The 20,426-nt window shown below is 42.9% G+C and overlaps 1 protein-coding gene across 2 annotated transcripts in view; it reads right to left on the bottom strand.

Moving 5' to 3' along the window:
• The window catches only part of pigt (phosphatidylinositol glycan anchor biosynthesis, class T), a 29,072-nt gene extending 25,749 nt beyond the window's left edge, over positions 1 to 3,323 (bottom strand). The window contains exons 1-2 of one of the 2 annotated variants that reach the window (XM_063041562.1): positions 2,836 to 3,323; positions 1,547 to 1,724 (exon numbers count right to left, since the gene is read on the bottom strand). In XM_063041562.1, coding sequence (XP_062897632.1) covers positions 1,547 to 1,724; positions 2,836 to 3,067 — 410 coding nt within the window. In that variant the 5' untranslated portion in view covers positions 3,068 to 3,323. The remainder of the gene's footprint in view (positions 1 to 1,546; positions 1,725 to 2,835) is intronic. The other variant, XM_063041561.1, reaches the window with a different exon arrangement.
• Between the last annotated feature and the right edge of the window lie 17,103 nt (positions 3,324 to 20,426).

The raw sequence follows: 20,426 nt of genomic DNA, 5'->3' as shown, positions 1-20,426 counted from the left end.
TTCTTAATGCACAAGAAAATATATCACAATCAAACCTTTGGATGCGTGTGAAAATCGTATCACCTTTACGCTCTGGCATTAATTTTAAGGTGGTGATAATATACACATGAAAACCTACTCCACACACCACTTAGAACCACATTTAATGCACACCCAATGGTACACTAATCAGACGTGCCAATTTACACCAAATGGCGGCTAACTCTGTATTTCAGGTTTCTGCCCATTAAGAACTGATGAACTGATGTCACATCAGACTTCTGAACTGTCAAAATATTCATGCATCCGCTAACACTACATTCAAAGTCAATATTCAGAAACAAAAGGTCAATATGCAGCCCTGGTTTACTATCCAGTGTTACAGAATGTTCAATTTAGCATTAATAACTGTGATTAATAATATAAAACCTGTTTAGAATTATAAAGCATTTTGCCAAGCCAAAGAAAGTTTTCTGCAAGTAGCATCTCTTGGCCAAGTGAAAGGAGTTCAAAACATAACAGCAATTCTACTCTTAATTGCTTTCTTAAATATCTGACTAACTAACTGAAAACCAAATACATTTCCTACAATAGGCTATGACATTCAATGACAAGTAACAAGATGGACAAGTTATCAGACCACATTAATGTTCAATGATGGTTAACAAGGGGCTGATGAAGGTCTTTGACATGAAGGATTAACTAGTTTCTCATTCCACATGTTATTTGACAGGCTGCGTTCTTCCAGTGATGGTTAGCATCTTGAGGAGAGGAGCAGAAGAGGGCTATGCACAACTGCAAAATCTGTGTGGTGCTCCAAACAGCCTGTCAGTAGCTTCAGTAGGATTACAACAGTGACACAGTAGACAACTGCATTTGCTACTTTATTGGCACGTATATGTGAGGATGCACATTAGACACTTGTATATTTCCATACGACTTACAGAGCTTATGTTCATTCTCAGCTATTTAATTCCCTAACCTATTTAAAGCCCATAATTTCACCACCAGCCACATACAGAAGGGGGAGGAAATCAGAACACAACGGGAAACCCGCATGGTCACATGGAAAAAGTGTAAATTCCACTCAGACACGCAACAGATTCTGCAGGTCCACAGTAACACATACAAAATGCTGGAGGGACTCAGCAGTTCAGATAGTATCTATGGAAAGGAATCAACAGTCAATGCTTTGGGCTGAGACCCTTCATTGGGTCCTGATGAAGAATCAAACCCAGGTCAATGAAGCTGTAAAACAGCGACACTATCTTCAGCTGAGTAGAGTTAGAGGTCAGAATTTAGTGTTCATTCAGATACCCTGGCCTTAACCTCCCATTATAAACTCCTGTGAAACGAGGAAAGGAAAACAACACTCAAGCTAGTAAGGACACTACAGTCCCTCCAAAAATCCAGAGAGCAACAGCTTACATTACAAATTTGAACTTTAAAATGTATATAGGAAAACCAACAAGAAGCACACAAAAATACAATACTCATTTAAAGGTATGTAAGCACACAAAATACAAGGGTTTAACACACTGTCACATCAAGACAGCTTGCCACTTACTCTGTAACCGACGGCTGGAACCAGACCCAGAGCTCTGCCCCTGGTGGGGCTTGAAGGAAAGGCTGCCCCCACGCCGCCCGCCTCCAGAAACCGTGACTGAAAGAAAGGTGCAACTCACGCACAGCAAATTTGGAGAGTACTTGCCCCAGTGACTTCGGAAAGAGTCTGTAATGAGAGACTGCAGACACAGCCTGGATATTAATATCAGTTGCACGAATATACAGCAGTGTAGCATTATCACTTCATTCAGTGTGGTGATTTACTAATAAGGAGAAACAACATCAAACCTAAATACCTTTAAATGAGAACTCAGCAGCAGAGGAAATGGTATAACCATTCCTACACAGTGCTTCTGGATCATGAATAACTTGCTTCCACTGTGGTTTTGTGGTGATTGATGCCAATGGGAGAAATCACAGGTTCTTTATCTGATGAAGCAGTGGTGGCTACAGGGGTTATTTTGTGAGTAGTGCACTCTTGTCATTCCTTGCACAAGGCCAGAGTGAAAGCTCTCTTTTCACTTTGAGTGGTCTCAGGAATCAGTGGGGATGGTGGATTTATTCAAGGATGCTTTGCGAATGTGGGCAGCATAGTGGCTCAACTAATGGAGCCACTGCCTCACAACATCAGAGACAGGGGTTCAATCCTGCCCTTGCATGCTGTCTTAGTGGAGTCTGCACACTCTCACTATGACTGGATGTATTTCCCCATTGTTTTCTTTTCCTCCTGCATCCCAAAGAAGTACAGACTGGTCAGTTAACTGGCCATTTCAAATTGCTGTAGTATATTATCTGGGGCAGTGGATATTGATGGGAGTGTTGGGTGAACAGAAGATGGGATTGATATAGTTTCAGACTAAAATGGTTGCTGATCAGTTCAGACTCATGCACCAATAGAACTGCCTCCTTGCTTTTATAGTTCTGTATTTACTTCTTTGAAAATATTCCTCTATCAGCACTTCTTTGAAAGTATTCCTCTATCAGTCTGGTAACCTCTACAATGATAGAGCTGGGATATATATATCACCCATTGCCTACCTCCTAACATTCCACTCTCCACCCACAGAATCTCCCCTCTCACCCGCACTACCAGACTCTCCACACCTCCCCCACCACCACAGACATTCCCAGTTAGCAACACCAGATACTGACCATCCCCCCCCCCCACAACCACAGATATTCCCCACCATCACAGATCCTGCCTGACAACAACCTCCCGACCTCCCTATGGATGCCCTCCGCCCGTACTCCTTCCGCACTGTCCCTCCGCTACAGTTGGCCGAAACTCACCCCGGCTCCGGCTTCCGTCTCCTCGCCCCGGCTCCACGTCCCAACGGCTGCGGAACTGAAAGCTGGCCGCCACATCGCCGGAGCCGAGCGGCTTCAGCACCAGCTCCTCCTCGAAGCGGTCCCGCTGTGCACAGTGACCCTGCTCCGGCTGCAGGGCCCAGCCAGCCGCCGCCAACAGCCCAGCGGCGACCAGGAGCCTACAGCCCGGGACTGAACTAGGCCCCATCGCCATGGGAACCGCCAGCGCCGGTGCACCTCTTCCGGGCGGACAGGATGTTGCGTCATGTCCAGGGCAAGTCTCAGACAGTCCTCGGCGGCCAGTGGTGGAGTGGTAGGTGTTGCTCCTTGTGACAGGAGGGTCTAATCAGTCGTCGGTATCTGCAATTAGGGACCAATACTGTACCTCCTTCTGAGCAATCGATAGGGAATCAGGAATCGACAGTGGGCCCTGTGAACCGATATCGATTGCTCTTCTCCCCATGTTTTCCCTTATCCCTGTGCCTCTTTCACCCCTTCTCTTTCCCTGCCTAACACCATCACCCTCATCCCTCTAGTTTCCTTTATTCCTTGGTGTACAGTATTGTCCACCATCAGAGTCCTTCTTCAGCTCTTTGCCTTACCCACCTGTCATCTCCCAGGCTTCTCACATCATTCCTTCCCCACCTCTCACCTGGATTCACTCATCACTCGCTAGCCGCTGCTCCTTGCCCTCCCCACCCTTTTATTCTGCTTTCTACACCCTTTTTGTTGAAATGTGTTGCGGATTGCCACAGCACATTCTCAAGTGTTGTTAATGCTGTCTGTCTGTATCTTGTTTTACGGCGGTTGGCATCCAGCTTAATGGTGCATTACCGCCACCTTCTGCTCCGGAATGTGCACTAGACATATATTCTAAATCCCTTCATCCAATCTCTCTCACACACACACACACACACACACCCCCAACCACCCACCCACCCCTACACTTTACCCTCCCATCTTTGACCATCCTAGTACCCTATTCCTGTTTATTCATCATATCCTATAAAAAACCCCTGTACCCCTTAAAAACGCTAAAAATATCCGGACTTGTGCTCTCTCACCCATGCCCAGCAACCCTTTTAATGTGAATTCCTGCACCCCCAACTCCCTTAGTTTACTTCTCATCATCTCTCTGTATCCCATACTTCCTGCAACACAAAACTACATGTTCTGCTGACTCCTCTTCCTGACATTCCTCACACAATCCTGTCTGGTGTTTCCCTATCATTTTCAATGTTTTGTTTAATGCACAATGCCCCAGCCTTAACCTAGTCCACACAATTTCCTCTCTTCTGTTTCCATTACCTACCCTAGTAACTGCAACACTCTGTTGTATTTGATATAAATGCCTCCCTTTCCCCTCCCTGTCCCATCTTTCTAGCCACATTTGGTTGACTTTTTCCCAGATTACACACTTACCCTCTGCTTTACTGATACTAATGTGCATTTCCACATTTTCTTTCTTTAACGCCCTCTTTGCCAACTCATCCACCCTCTCATTCCCCTTCACCCCTACATGTGCTGGAACCCATAGAAATTTTACCTGGCCTCCCTGATTTGCAATTCTTGTAACTAACTGAAGGACTTCATAAAGTACATCTTGCCAACTGTTTGTGTGAAAAGACCTTAAACTTGCTAGAACTGAGGATGAATCTGAACATATCAATGCTTTGGCTTGTCTGGCTTTCTGCACCCATTGCAACGCAACCAACACTGCCAGCATTTCCACTGTAAACACCCCTAACTTATTAGATGTTCTTCTGCTGATTCCAATTTCTTTTACTGGTATTACCACCCCAAACCCTGTCACTCCTGTTTCAGGTGCCTTCGCACCATCCGTATAAATGTGAGTATAATCACTATACTTTTCCATCACATGACAGTTAAATGCATTTACCAAATCTGTTTTATATCTTTCTTTCCTTTTTACCTCTAACAAATGCCAGTCTATGTCAGTCCATACAAGCTTCCATGGAGCTACAACCGGATAAACTACTGAAGGACTTATCCTCAGATCAAACACTCCACATTCTTTCGTGATATCATTCCCTACCCGACTAAAGGTATCCCTCTGAAACCTCCCATTTTCCCAGCACTCCTGCAACACTCCTTTAGTAGGGTGAGAATCATTGTGCCCCTGCAAGTTAGCCCAGTAGTTTGCCATCAGTTGCATCCTTCTTAGTGCCAAAGGCATTATTCCCATTTCTACCTGTAGGGCTGACACTGGTGACGTTTTAAAAGCCCCACTGCACACTCTCAAGGCCTGAGCCTGAATCACATCCAGTTTCCTTATAAGAGACCTAGCTGCTGATCCATATACTATATTTCTATAATCCTATACAGATATCACTAAAGCCACATACATTCTCTTCAAAGCTGAACAACTTGCTCTCCATTCCCTACCAGTCAAACATCTCATCACATTTATTACTTTTTTACATTTCTCCTCAACTTTCCTGATATGGTCTGCCCATGTTAATCGTGAATCAAATATAACTCCCAGAAATTTAAATGATGCAACCCTTTCTAATTCAACCCCATACATCCTTAACTTCTTCCCTACCTCAACCCTTTTCCTGGTAAAAAATACAGTTTGAGTTTTATCTGCTGAAAATCTACGTCCCCAATCATAACCCCCCTCCACCACTTCATCAATTGCTTCTTGTAGTTTCCTGATTATATGGTCCATATTCCTGCCTCTTTTCCACAAGGCCCCATCGTCCGCAAACAGTGACCTACCTATATCCACTGGTACCTTTGTGAAGACATCATTGATCATAATGATGAAAAGTAGCGGGCTAATCACACTACCTTGAGGTGTGCCATTTTCCACTATGTACTGTTTTGATAATTCTGATCCAATCCGAACTTGAATTTTTCTACCAAACAAAAAATCTTTAATCCAATTAAAAACTCTCCCACCAACCCCCATCTTGTGCAGTTTAATTAATAATCCTTCCTTCCACATCATATCATAGGCTTTTTCAATGTCAAAGAACACTGCCACTACTGACTCTCTATTTGCCTGGGCCTTCCTTATTTCAGTCTCTAACATTATCACTGAGCCCATGGAATTCCTTCCCTTTCTAAAACCACTCTGATAACTTGCCAGCATTCCCCTTTTCTCAAGCTCATATGATAACCTTTCTGTTATCATCCTTTCCATTATCTTACATATACTTGATGTTAATGCAATTGGTCTGTAGCTAGTGGGTTTTGACAGATCCTTGCCAGGCTTCCTTATTGGAATTACTACTGCTTCTTTCCATGCACTTGGTAATCTTCCCTCCTCCCACACTCTGTTATAAAAATGCAGCAACTTCAAGAGCGCTCCTTCTCCTAGATTTTTTAGCATCACAGAGCATATCAGATCTTTCCGGGGAGGTTGGTCTCGATCTCTTTATTGCTGTCACCATTTCTGCTAATGTAAATGGATCATCAATTATATCATCCGTTCCTTCTCTCCTGCTTAACACACCTGGGTGTTTGCTCATTATTCTTTCCCTTCTTCTTCTCCCTTCTTCAGACAAATTTTCTGAACTGTGTATCGGTATAAATGACTTGGCCATGACCTCAGCCTTATCCCTACTGGAGACTGCAGTTTCCTCCTCAGATATCATTACTGGATATTCCCACTCCCTTCCATCTCCTCCCATCCTCTTAATCATTCCCCATATCTCTCCCACAGGTGTTGTTCTTCCTACCTTGTCGCAAAAACTCCTCCAACTTGCCCTTTTAGCTTGACGTATAGTTCTTCTCACCACTGCCTGTGCTTTCTTATATTGAACCAAATGCTGCATATTATGGGTTCTTTTAACTAGCCTGAATGCTCTATTTCTGTTTTTTACAGCCTGACAACATTCCTCTGTCCACCATGGTACCAGTTTTCTATTCATCCTACTTTTACTCCTAGGTATAGATCCTTCTGCTGCCATGATAATTGCTGAAGTCACCTGACTGTTTAATTCATCTACATTTCCAGAAACATTAATCTTTGTCAACCCTTCTTCACTCAATTTCTGGAACTTACCCCAATCTGCTTTTTCAAACACCCACTTTGGGGTTCCACCACCTGGTCTTACTTCAACTCTTTCACCCACTGAACACAAAACTGGGTAGTGATCACTGCCAACTGTTGAAGCAGTCCAAACTCCCCAGTTACTAATGCCAGCCAAGGTATTAGACACTAACGTAATATCTAACACTGACTCAGTTCCTGTTGTTATATCTATCCTTGTGCCGCTACCATCATTCATACACACCAAATCCCTTTCTTCCATCAAATCTTCAATTACCTTTCCATTTGGATCTGTAATCTGATCCCCCCATATTGTGCTATGAGCATTGAAATCTGCACACCACACTACTTCATGTCTGTTTTGTCCTTGCATCTTTAATAGGCTGTCCAAATCCAACCTTTTACATGGATTGTAGTAGTTAATTATAACCACTCCCTCCCCTCTCTCCCACACTTCCACCACTATGTATTCCTGATCATCTCCTTTTTCCAGTACCCTATATGGTATACCTTGCTTGATTAACATAGCACAACCCCCTCCTCCCCCTAGATTTCTACCTTTCCTTATCATTGTATACCCATATACCACAAAGTCTAAAGTTGGTTTCAACCAAGTTTCCTGAATACACACTACATCCGGTTTTACAACCATTTCTTTAATAAAGTGCTTGAATTCCTGGCTATTGGCCAGTAAGCTCCTTGCATTACATTGTAAAAAAAATCACCATAATTGGTATTAACCAACACATGACACTTCCTGGCTTGACTGATTACTGAGGTTCTCCCTCACTTCCTCCCATGTCATTCCTACCAACCCTAAATGGTTTACTGCTACTTTTACCACCAGCTGAATTTTGTCACTTTTTGACTTTACCTCAGCCATACTATTAATCACTCCTGCAATGAATGTTACTAGAGCCTTTTTGTCTACATAAATCCTGTCATTTGTTCTTTGTTGCATCTCTCGTATCCCTATTGCTCCCTGTTCATTAGGAGCATTATTCTGTTCTCTTGACATTCTTACAGCTTCTGCATAAGTGATCTTTCTTTTCACTCTTATTTCTTGAATTTTAGTCTCCCGTCTGACAACCTCACACCCACTATATGCAACATTATGAGCTCCTCCACAATTGCAGCATTTTGGTTGAACTCCTGTTCTGCACTTTCCATATTCATGATCACCCTCACATCTAGCGCACCTCCTCTGCCTTTTACAGTTTTTAATCACGTGTCCAAACCTTTGACAATTATAGCACCTCAGTGGCTTTGGCACATACACCCTTACTGGGTAACTCATGAAACCCAGGAACACCTTCCTTGGCACTCTTTCTTCTTCAAATTCAATCAATACTGATTCACTTTCCTTTTTCACTCCCTCCTTTGTTGTTTTCAGTCTTTGAACATTCATTACTTTCCCTCCTTTGATATTCCTCTTTATCTCCTCCATATTTATACTCATTGGTATCCCCGTGATCACTCCTTTACAACCACTATTTTGTGCTCCCACCCTCCCAGTGTATTCCACCTTGCATTTTCCTATCTCTTTTAGCTTGAGTGCTTTCTCAAGTTGTTCCTCATTCGCACATCTTACCAATAAGTTGCCATCATTAAGGACTTTTGCAAATACTATTTCCCCTATCTTATTTGTCAGAGTTGTTGTTAGCACAAACGGGTTAATTTTCTTCATATGTCCCTGAGCCTTCTCATTAAACCTAATTATGACAACACCTCCTCTCTGAGCTTGTTCATCTTCCTCACTTTCAGAGCTTTCTCCACTATCATTTCTTATTCTTTCATTCCCTTTGTCTTGGTTTTTATTCATTCGACCCCTTACTACCTCCTCATTCCCTTTATTTCTCCCTTCACAATAATCCACCTCTCCCCAGCTGCCTACCTCTGATCCCAAGTCCCTATCCCTCTCCTTCTCCACTTTCTTTCCCTCAACCCCCCCTCTTACCTTGTCCGCCATTACCGGACCCACACGACCCCCTCCCAGCAATTTCCATTCCTTCCCCACTCGCTTTCCCTCAACAGGTCCCAAACCACATTCACGCATCAAGCAAAACACAGCCAGCTTCCAGTCGAGCCAACTCCCTCCGCTGGTCGTTCGCGCTTCTCTTTCGCACTGATTGCCTGTCTGCCATTCGCCCCAACTCGTGTTGTTAACGCAAACGATGTATCTCACTTTATGTTTTGATGTGCACGTGACAAATAATCTTGCATCTTTCTTTCCCGTTCTGATAAAGGGTCTCAGCCCGACTCTTAGATAGGTGCATGGGTGGTAGAAAAATAGAGGGCTATGAAGGAGGGAAGGGCTAGATTGATCTTGGAGATGGTTAAAAGGTTGGCAATACATTGTGGGCTGAAAAGGCTGTACTGTGCTGTAATGTTCTGTGTTTTATGAAACGTTGAATGTCCATTTCCCTCCATGGATGCTGCTTGACCTGCTGAGTTCTTGCAACATTGAGAGCCCATGATTAGGCTAAGGTTAATTTGAGGGTTGCTGGGCAGTGTGGCTCGAGGGGCTACAAGTGTTTGGGAATCAATATCAATCCTCAGGATCCCCACATTAGTTCCTGGGAATTGTTCTCCATTGCAGAGGACATCAATTCACATTCAATAGACAAAAGTTGGAATTGGAAATGTTTTATTGTTAAACATACAAAGATATAGTGAAAAGCTTCTCCTGCATACTATTCGTACAGATTGCAACAGTGCATTGAGGCAGTAGAAGGGAAATCAAGAACAGAACGCAGAATAAAGTGTAACAGCTGCAGAGAAAGTGTGCAGTGTAGGTGAAAATAATGTGCCGAGCCATAACAAGGTGAATTGTGAAGTCAAGAGTCTATCTTACTGTTCCAGAGAACCATTCAATAGTCTTATAATGCAGGGTAGAAGCTGTATTTGAGCCTGGTGTTATGTGCTTTCAGGTTTTTGTGTCTTGTAGGGAAGGGGGAACGTCCCAGGTGGATGGTATCAGTTACAGAGAGCCTGAGTTATAGGGAGAGGTTGGTCTTTATTCTTTGGAATGTAAGAGAATGAGAGCCAATGTTATAGAAGTATTTCATATTATGAGAGCCACAGAGGTTAACAATCTTTTCTGCAGGGGAGGAGATTCCAAAACTGAAGGGCATAGATAAAGTGTGAGAGGGGAAGACTTAAAAGGGAGTTGAGGGGCAACTTTTTCATGCAGGAGGTGGTGAGTACATGAAATGAGCTGCCAGAAGTGGCAGGTACAAAAGTACCATTTAAGAAGCGCTTGGATAGGTACATGGAAGGGCAGGGCTTAGAGAGATGTGGGCAAAACACAGGGCATTAACTGAGTGGGCACAGAGGTCAGCATGGACTGCTTGGGCAGAAGGGCCTGTATTTGTGTATTGTTCTGTGGCTCTGAATACAGATACTAGTGGTCAATATTGGTAATTTAACCTGTTCCTGAGCGATCTCTGTCAATTACCTGTCAAGGCCCAGTATCAATAAAGAGGAATTGACATCATAGAGTGTACAGCACAGAAAAGGGCCCTTCAGCACACCTTGTTCATACTGACTTTTTTTTGCCTATCTACTCAAATCCCATTTGCCCGTATTTAGGTCTTCCTGTGCCCTACCTATTTAAGTGTCTGACTAAACATCTTTTCAACATACTGTAAGTGATTGCATGTGACCTCACCACCATCTGTGCAAAGGAGTTCCAGATATCAATCACTCTGTGTGTAAAAAAAAATTCTCAAATCCTATGTAAAGCTCCTTTCTCTCACCTATGCCTTATTGTGTTTTGATCGCCTTCTATGGGAAATAGTTTCTGAGACAGAAGAGACTGCAGATGCTGCAGTCTGGAAGAACAAACTAACCCTGGAGGTCAGATAGCACCTGTGGAGGGAAATGGATAACTGATAGTTCAGGCTGAGATCCTGACTGTTCTGTAATTTTATGCCTGTTTTGCCTACCTTCCTCAGGTCACCCTCAGCCTCCAGTCCAAGGAAAACACCGTGAATGCCGCAGTAGTGTAGTCAGCGCAACACCGTTACAGCTTGGAGCAGTCCAGAGTTCAGGGTTCAATTCCAGCGCCGGCTGTAAAGGAGTCCATGGAATACGTGGGCTTTCCCTGGGTGCTCTGGTTTCCTCCCTCAGTCCAAAGACCTACCGGTAAATTGTCCTGTGATCTTGGTTAGGGTTCATCGGGTCTGTCGGGCGCTGCTCGGGCAGCGTGGCTTGAAGGGTCTACTCTGTGCTGCATCGCTAAATAAAATAAAAAAGATTTCCAACAGGTCTGTCCCCATAACTAAAGTCCTCCGATCAAGGCAGTATCCTGGTGAATCCCCTCTGCACTCTCTCTTGTGCAGGCACACCCTTCCTATGGTGGGCCAACCACAACTGCACGCAGCCCTCAAGGATTTGTAAAGTTCATAACACTCCAGCTTTTATATTCTATGCTCTGATTAATGAAGACAAGCACACCATATGCCTTCTTCACCAACCTATCTACCTGTGTTGCTACTTTCAGGAAACTATAGACCTGAACCTCTGTTCCTCAACATCGCTTAGTGCCCTACCATGTACTTGATTTGTCCGACCCCTATTTAATTTCCCAAAACGCACCACCTCAGACTTGTCAGGATTAAATTGAATCTGCTAAGGTTTTGCCCAATTCTCCATCTGATTTATATCCTGTTGTAGCCTAAGATAACCATACTGGTTATCCACAACACCAGTAATGTTTGTGTTACACACAGACTTTCTAATATCTCCTACACATCCAAGTTATTAACATATATCGGAAATAACAAGGGTCCCAGCATTAGCACCTGCAGTACAACGCAGCTCACATGCCTCCTGTCAGAAAAACCTCTGTCTCCATCAGTCAACCGGATTTGGGTCCCAGTAGCCAGATCATCCTTGTCCTTAACCTTCTGGACCAGCCCACCACGTGGAACTTCCATCAAATGCCTCACTAAAATTCATTTAGACAATACCCACCACCCTGCCTTCATCAGTCTCCTTTCAGTAGCACAGTCATGTAGCGGTTAGCACAATCACTTTTACAGCTTCAGTGATCACCATTCAGGGTATGATCCCCACCACTGTCCGTACATTCACTCTGAGACTGTATGGGTTTCCCCGGGTGCTCCAGTTTCCTCCCACATTCCAAAGACATGCAGTCAGGGTTAGAGAGTTGCGGGTAAGTTATATTGGCACCAGAAATGTGGCAATATTTGCCCAGCACAATCCTTGCAAAGTGTTGATTATTGACACGAAGCGTTTCACCATATGTTTTAATGTCCATGTGACGAATAAAGCTATTCTTTTTCTTTTACCTTTAACTTTATCTCCTCAGGACATTCAGTCAAATTAGTGAGAAGGGACTTTCCCCATACAAAGCCAAACAGACTATCTGTGATCAGACTCTGCCTTTCCAAATGTAATTAATTTTATCCCTTAGGATTTTCTTCCATAATTTTCCTCTGACTGACATAAGCACCAGCTAATGGGCTAGCATCTGCTGACATCTCTTCCTTTAGAATACTGACCTTATCCAGATACAGTCCTGAACTCACTATCTCCCATGTTCTTCTTCAGCTGAGCACAGGTGTGAGGTATTCATTTGGGAACTTGCCAGCCTACCTTGGCCCTACACATAGATTATCCTTTTGGTCTCTAAGGGAACCCCTTCCCTGGCCACCCTTTTGCTCCTGATACACTTGTGGAATGTCAATGGGAACAGATACTGAGAGCCCAGTGTCAATAATAGGGGGTGGATATCAATCATAAGGACGTCCACCCTGGTTACCAAGTCAAAATTGTAGCGTGGACGAAATTACCAGAGAGACAGAGTCACTGGTAGATACAAAGCAGCTTCTTTATTCGACACAACAAGCTACAGCAGGCATCTTACGGACAGAGATGCTTTCCGCAGAAAGGTCTGCTGGCTAAATGTGGGCTTGATATTTATATGCTAAACACAAAGGCAATCGCTGCTTTAAAAAGTTACAGACAATGCTTCCTATTGAAGCTACATACAAGCATCACACCTTAGGATTTCGTCTTTTCCTTCTGACGCCAACATGTCTGGGTTGGTATCCACAGCCTTTAGTTCAATCCACAATACATTTATTTGGCATTTCTCGTGCTAACATAGAAGACAATTAATATTTATAATGTATAGATAATACCGTCTTTGAAACTACAGCATCAGGCACCAGAAGCGTTTGGTATTTACACCTTTTAGGAAGCCCATTGTGGTGGACTCAATCCACAGTCCTTTGTCAAACAGTCAAAATGGAAGTCTGGTGGCCAAAGTCATTAAGTGTAAACAAATCATCTACCCAAAAGGAAATCCACTCTAACAAATATAACTCAATGCAGCAGTAGATTCCAATTACTGAGAGAAGAATATCAATTATCAGAAGTCCATAACTTGAGAAACAGCACCTCATCAGCTATCTTCAATGATATAGCCTTCCGGAGTCAATAATGTAGCAAAGTTAATTGTAATCTGTAAAAATAACTCAATTTTTCTACCTTCACAGACACTGCCAGATTTTCCTGTAGGTTTCAGCTCTGACCAGAATTTCACAGTGTTTCCGTATCCCTGTGTTTGTTTCCTTCCAGTCTATCAACCAGATGGCTTCATAAACAGCACGTCACCATGGCAACCTAAACCTTACCCTATCAAAGATGTCCTCTTTGTCTTATCCATCTCTACCCACTCCATCTGCAACTTGAGAAGTAACATGTTTTCTCATTTCACCAGTTCCGATAAAGAGTCTTTGACCCTCAACTCTCTTTATCTCTCCGCCAGTGCTACCTGATCTGCTGAGTGTTTCCGGTGTTTTCTCTTTCTCCTACAAGATATCTGTTAGCGAGAGATGGGTGTTCTATCAGTTACTGTACCTAAAGACTGATATCACTGGGAACCATTAACAGCTACTGAGAAACCAATATTAGTTACAGTTGTCAGTAATAGAAAATCAATATTAGTCACTGGGAATTAAAGGCATTCTACGTAAACAGGATCTAACATGGGATTTGTGTTAAATCTTCAAATATTCAGCAAATTTATAACAAGAATTGAATAAAACAGTTTTAAAGAAAAACATGAAATGACAGCCATTATATCTAAGGCACTGAATTTGAAGGCAATCATGTATAGCTGTACAAAGCTTAATAAGTCCACACTTGGAAATCTACAAGGAGAAATATCTTGGCTTTGGAGAATGCAGCTTAGAAGAGAACACAACAGAAAGATACCTGGCCCATCTTTACAAGAAATGACCCAAACTAGTGTTGCAAAAAGCTAACGGTTTTTTTGATCAATGTGTTCACTGTAGTAATGTTGTGCAGTCTAGAACAATGAAACACTGCCTGAGAATTTGAAGGAGGCCTTTCAGAAGTGAAATTAGGAACATAACAAGAAATAGGAGCAGAAAACCATTCAGCCCCTCAAACTGCTCTGTACTTTCAACAAGATCATGTCTGATCTTCCACCTCAGTACTTGTTTTCTGCCTTGTCCAAATATTTATTTGATTCTGGTCAAGTGCAAAACTCTACTTATCACTGTTGAGTGCAATCATTGATAGATCCTCCAGAGATTTCTGGAAAAGAGATCAAATTCTGCTTGAGGAAATATCTCCTCACTTCAGTCCTAAGTAGAATATTTCTTGTATTGAGACTGTAATCCCTGCTTCTAGATTCTTCAGTAAGGGGAAACAACCTTTCAGGATCCAGCCTTTCAAATTCACTAAGGCTTTTGTACATATCACCTCTCACCCTCTGTACTCTTGAGAAAAGAGGCCAGTTTTGGCTTAAAAGATGGGCACACTATCTCAAAAACTAATCTAATTATACTCACTGAACTTCCTCTGCGGTGGTTGTCCATCGTGTCCAATGATGACAGGAAACCTGTGCAGGAGAGATTTTAAAGTGGAAAAGCCATTCCACTCTCTTGACCTTGGAAGTCTGGATCCTGTGGTACCAACAAGTGTCACAAACTAGGCTCTTCCTTGATTGAGATGAATGACTTTTTCTGTGCCTAGTCATGCCCTTCGATCTTCACGGAGCATTGCAGAGCCACCTTTCCTGGCTGTTTGATCAAACTTCCTCTACATCTTAGATCAGGAGATCAAAACGATACTGGCGGGAGGAGGCAATAGAAGCGCGCTGCGCATGCGCAGCCCTCCGGTGGAAAATGATAGTGTATCCGTTAAATAGGGGCCGTGGACAATTCTGATTTGATGGAGACGGACATGAAAGCACAGAGGAACATCTGGAAAAATTTCTGAAATGCTCGTTCGCTGCTGTCGTTACTGCGCGGTGGGGAATCTTTCGGAGGAAAGGCCTCAAAATTCCCGGCTTTGCCTGCCGTTGGCGACCGAGGAGGAGGTCGAATCGTTCGGATAGACATGGCGCTCAGTATTCGGTGTCGGAGAGCTGATCAGAGCTCGAAGTTTTCGGATGACTCAGAGTCAGACGGTGGTTGGGTATGGCAGGGAGAGTTTTTCTTCCTTCTCCCGTCTGCGTGAGATGTGGGACATTTGAGAGACTTTGAACTTTTACTGTGCTCATGGACTTCTTCATCAAGTTATGGTATTGTTGCACTGTTGTAACTATATGTTATAATTATGTGGTTTTGTTTCTTTCAGTCTCGGTCTGTCCTGTGTTTTGTGATATCACACCGGAGGAAATATTGTATCATTTTGTAATGCATGCATTACTAAATGACAATAAAAGAGGACTGTGCGTCTTTATAATCTAAAAAATCTAAGATTCAAGATACAAAATTTTTTATTGTCATTCTTCAGTTCACAAGAGAATGAAATGATTGTTTCTCCAGATCCTACGAAGCATAAAAAACAATAAGCATAAAGAACTCATTAAAAAACACAAATATATTTTATTTACAATACAATCCTATAAAACACAGTTACAAGTAACTGTTATATACATACATAGACTGATTCTATATACATAAAGTGACACTAAGTGATGTGTATGTAGTCATGATGGAGGTGGTGGGGGGCCTGACGGTTTGGGGGAAGTAACTGTTTTTGAGTCTAGTGTTCCTGGCATGGACGCTGTGTTGCCTCATCCCTGATGGGAGTGGGACGAACAGTCCATAAACGGGGTGAGTGTGTTCCCCCATGCTGTTGCTGGCCTTTTTCCGGCACCTCTCCGTATTTATGTCCTTGACAGGAGATAGACTGGTGCTGGTGATGCACTGGGCAGTTTTAACTATCCGTTGCAGAGCCCTCTTATCCACCATGGTGCAGTTTCTCATTACCCACACAATTATGGAGCACGTTAAGATGCTCTCAACTGCTCACCTGTAGAAGGTTGTGAGCATTGATGTGCATAATGCAGCCCTCTTCAGCCTCCTCAGAAAGTAGAGGCATCTCTCTTTTTCTTTCTTTCTCTCTCTCTCTCTCCCTCCCTCTACTCCCTCTCCTGTCTCCCTCTCTCTCTCCTCCTCACTCTCTCTCCCACCCCCATGCCAAACTGTTATTCTGCCTAGTCCCATCGACTCGCACCTACACATAAACCTCCATACCATTCCCACTCGTGTACTTAAACAAACCTCTGTCAAATGTTGCTATCAAACTCACATCCACCACTTCCACTTGCAGCTTGTTCCACAATCACAACATCCTCTGAGTGAAGAATATCCTCCTCAGGTTTACCTTAAATATTTCACCTTATACACTTAACCTATGACCTATGGTTCGAGTCTTACCCAATCTCAAAGGAAACAGCCTGCTTGCACTTACCCTATCTATACCCCTCATAATCTTGTATCATCATCATCTTCAGGTGCCATGCCCAGATTGAGCTTTGACTGCCATGGCCCACACAATCCTGTTTCGGGTCAAGTGGATCAATTAATTGTTATTCATTTCCAGTTCTCTGGCTGCTGTCTCCATCATCATTTGTCTTTGTCTTCCTCTTGCTTTCTTCCCTTCAATCTTTCCCATAATTACCGTGCATTCTAACTCCTCTTTCCTAATCACATGTCCAATGAAGTTATGTTGCCTTTTCATGATCTCATACATTATTTCTCTTTTTGTGTTTGCTCTGTTCATGACATCCTCATTAGATATTCATTTCGTCCATGATATTCTTTGCACCCTCCTCAAAAACCACATCTCTGCTGCTACAATTCGTTTCCTCATGTTACTAGATATTGCCCAACATTCTGAGCCATATAACATAACTGGATAAACGTAACATTTCAGTACTCTGAGGCGGGTTGTCATGCCTAGTTTAGTGTTGGTCAGTATACTCTTCATTCTCGTAAAGGGGACTTTTGCCATCCCTATTCTCCTTTTGATGTGCAAGTCACACCTGCCATCTGATAACACCCAGCTTCCTAAGTAGCAAAATTTCTGTACTTGTTTTATGTCTTCCCCGTTTATTCTCAGCGTGGAGATAGGATTCTCCTTCTTTTTGGATATCACCATACATTCTGTCTTTTTGCAATTGACAGATAGACCAATTTTTGCACTTTCTTCAACAATTATATCAATTAAGTTTTGTAGTTCTTCCTCCGTACTTGCAATTAACACAGTGTCATCTGCATTTCTGAAATTATTGATGTTTTCACCGCCAACTTTAATTCCCAAGATGTCTCTTATTTTTTGTAATATTGTAATATTAATCTTGTATACCTCTATCAAATCTTCCCTTATTCTTCTACACTCCTGAAAATAAAGCCCTAACCTTATTCAACCCTTCCCCATAACTCAGGTCATCAAGCCCGGAAACATCCTCATAAATTTTCTCTTTACTTTTTAAATCTTATTGATATCTGTCCTGTGGATAGGTGACCAGAATGCACACTATACTCCAAATTTGGCCTCACCAATATTTTATGCAACTCCAACATTACATCCTAACTCCTGTACTCAATTCTTTGATTTATTAAGGCCAATGTGCTAAAAGCTCTCTTTGCAACCCTGTGACACCACTTTCAGGTTCAGATTCAGATTCTGAATATGAAAGATTCATAATTCAAGGAATTACAAATCCCAGATCTCTTTGTTCTACCACACTCCTCAGTGCCCTATTGTTCACTATGTAAGTACTACCCTTCTTTGTCCCCCCATAAAGTGCAACACCTCACACTTGTCAGCATTAAATTCCATCTGCCATTTCTCAGCCCATTTTTCCAGTGGGTCCAGATCCCACTGCAAGTTTTGATAGTCTTCCGTACTGTCTATTAAGCTGCCAACCTTGGTGTCATCCACAAGTTTGCTGAACCAGTTAACCATATTATCATCAGATTGTTGATATAGATGGCAAACATCAATGGGCCCAGCACCGATCCCTGTGGCACACCACTAGGCCTCCAGTCAGAGAGGCAATCATCTACTGCCACACACTGGCTTCTCCCACTAAGCCAACGTTGAATCCAATTTACTACTTCATCCTGAATGTAATTGAACCTTCTGGACTAACCTCCCATACAAGACTTTGTCAAAGACCCTGTTAAAGTCCATGTCTTTCCTTCATCACCTTTCCTGGTAACCTCCTCGAAAAACTTTATAAGATTGGTTAGACAAAACCTAGCAGTATTGCCTATCCTTTATCAGTCCATTTTATCCAAATCCTTATGTATCCTGTCCCTTAGAATGCCTTCCAAATAATTTACCCACTACTGACATCATGCTCACTGGCCTATAATTTTCAGGCTTGTTCTTAGAGCCTTTTTAAAACAATGGAGCAACATTAGCTATCCTCCAGTACTCAGGCACTCCAGCCATGATTAAGAACATTTTATAAATACCTCTGCAGTTTCTCCACTAGCCTTCCACAAGGTCCAAGGAGACACCCTGTGGGATCCTGGGAACTTAGCTACCCTAATGTGCCTCAAGAAAGGAAGCACCTCCTTTTCTGCAATCTGGATATGGTCCATAACCCACTACTCTTTTGCCTCAGTTCTATAGACTACATTTCAGTCTCCTAAGTAAACACAGGTGCAAAGAATCCATCCAAGATCTCCCCCATCTCTTTCAGCTCCATTCCTAGATGACCATAGTATTATAGGAAAGATATCCCTATCATTGCAGGGGATTTCAACCAGGCCAACTTCAGAAAGTCTCTGTTTAACTACTACCAACATATCACCTGTGGAACCAGAGGAGCCAACGTACTTGACAACAGTCACAACACCATCAAGAAAACTTACTATGACATCCCAAGCCTGCACTTTGTAAAGTCTGATCACCTGGCTGTGCTTCTACTCCCTGAGTACAGGCAGAGACTAAAGACTGCACCACCAATGGTGAGGACCAAGAAGGTATGGTGAAGGGAGGCAGAGGAGCATTTCCAGGACTACTTTGATTTGGTGGACTCGACAATATTCAGGTATTCATCTTCCAATCTGAATGAATATGTCACAGTTGACAGCAACTTCATCATGATCTGTATGGATGAGTGTGTGCCTTTGAGAACATACTAGACACACCCAAACCAAAAGCTGTGAATGAACCAGGAGATTCATAGCCTACTGAGGGGTAGATCCGTGGCATTCAAGACCAGTGATCCAGGTACGACCTACAGAAGCCTATTTTAAGAGTGAGAGAACAATTTGAATTGAAGTTAGATATGGAATTGGTTTCATATCAGCTCTGACAGGGTTTGCAGGCAATTACTTCCTACAAACCTGATGTCATGAATGGCTGTGATGCTTAATTTCCATATGAGCTCAATGTCTTTTATGCATGCTTTGAAAGGGAAAATAAAGCTACACCTGTGCAAAACCCTGGAGCATCTTGTGGCCCTGTGATCTCTGTCTTGGAGACCAATGTCAGAATATCTTTCAAAAGGATGAACCTTGCAAAGCATAAGCCTTGTTAAGGTGTTCATGGTGTTCTTGATAAGGGCACTGAAAATCTGTGCCAACTAGTTGACGGAAGTGTTTAAGGACATCTTCAATCTCACTGCTGTAATCAGAGGTTCCCATCTTCTTCAAAAGGACAACAATCATACCAGTGCCCAAGAAGAGCAGGTTGAGCTGCTTCAACGACTATCGTCCAGAAACTCTCACGTCTACTGTGCTTTGAGACGTTGGTCATTGCTATAATGAACTCGTGCCTAAGCAGGGACCAGGACCTGCTGCAATTTTCCCATCACCACAATAGCTCACTGGATCATTGGACAATAGCAATATTTATATCAGACTGCTGTTTATCTTTGAACATCTCAGCATTCAACAGCAGCATACGCTCGGTACGAATCAACGTGCTCCAAACCCTGAGCCTCTGTACCTTCCTCTGCAACTGGATCCTTGACTTCCTCATTGAGAGACCACAGTCAGTGCGTATCAGAAATAACATCTACTCCTCACTGAAAATCAACACTGAAACACCTCAAGGATGTGTGCTTACCCCACTTTACACCCATGGCTGTGTGGCTAGGCACAGCTCAGAAACCATCTATAAATTTGAAAATGAAAAATATTGTTGCCAGAATTTCAGATGGTAACAAGGAGGCATGCATGACAGAGATAAACCAGCTGGTGTCAGAACAACAACCTTACACGCAATGTCAGTAAGACCA

Source organism: Mobula hypostoma, chromosome 2 (assembly GCF_963921235.1).
Source record: "Mobula hypostoma chromosome 2, sMobHyp1.1, whole genome shotgun sequence".
In the NCBI taxonomy this organism is placed as follows: Eukaryota; Metazoa; Chordata; class Chondrichthyes; order Myliobatiformes; family Myliobatidae; genus Mobula; species Mobula hypostoma.
This window is presented reverse-complemented; position numbering and strand designations above follow the sequence as displayed.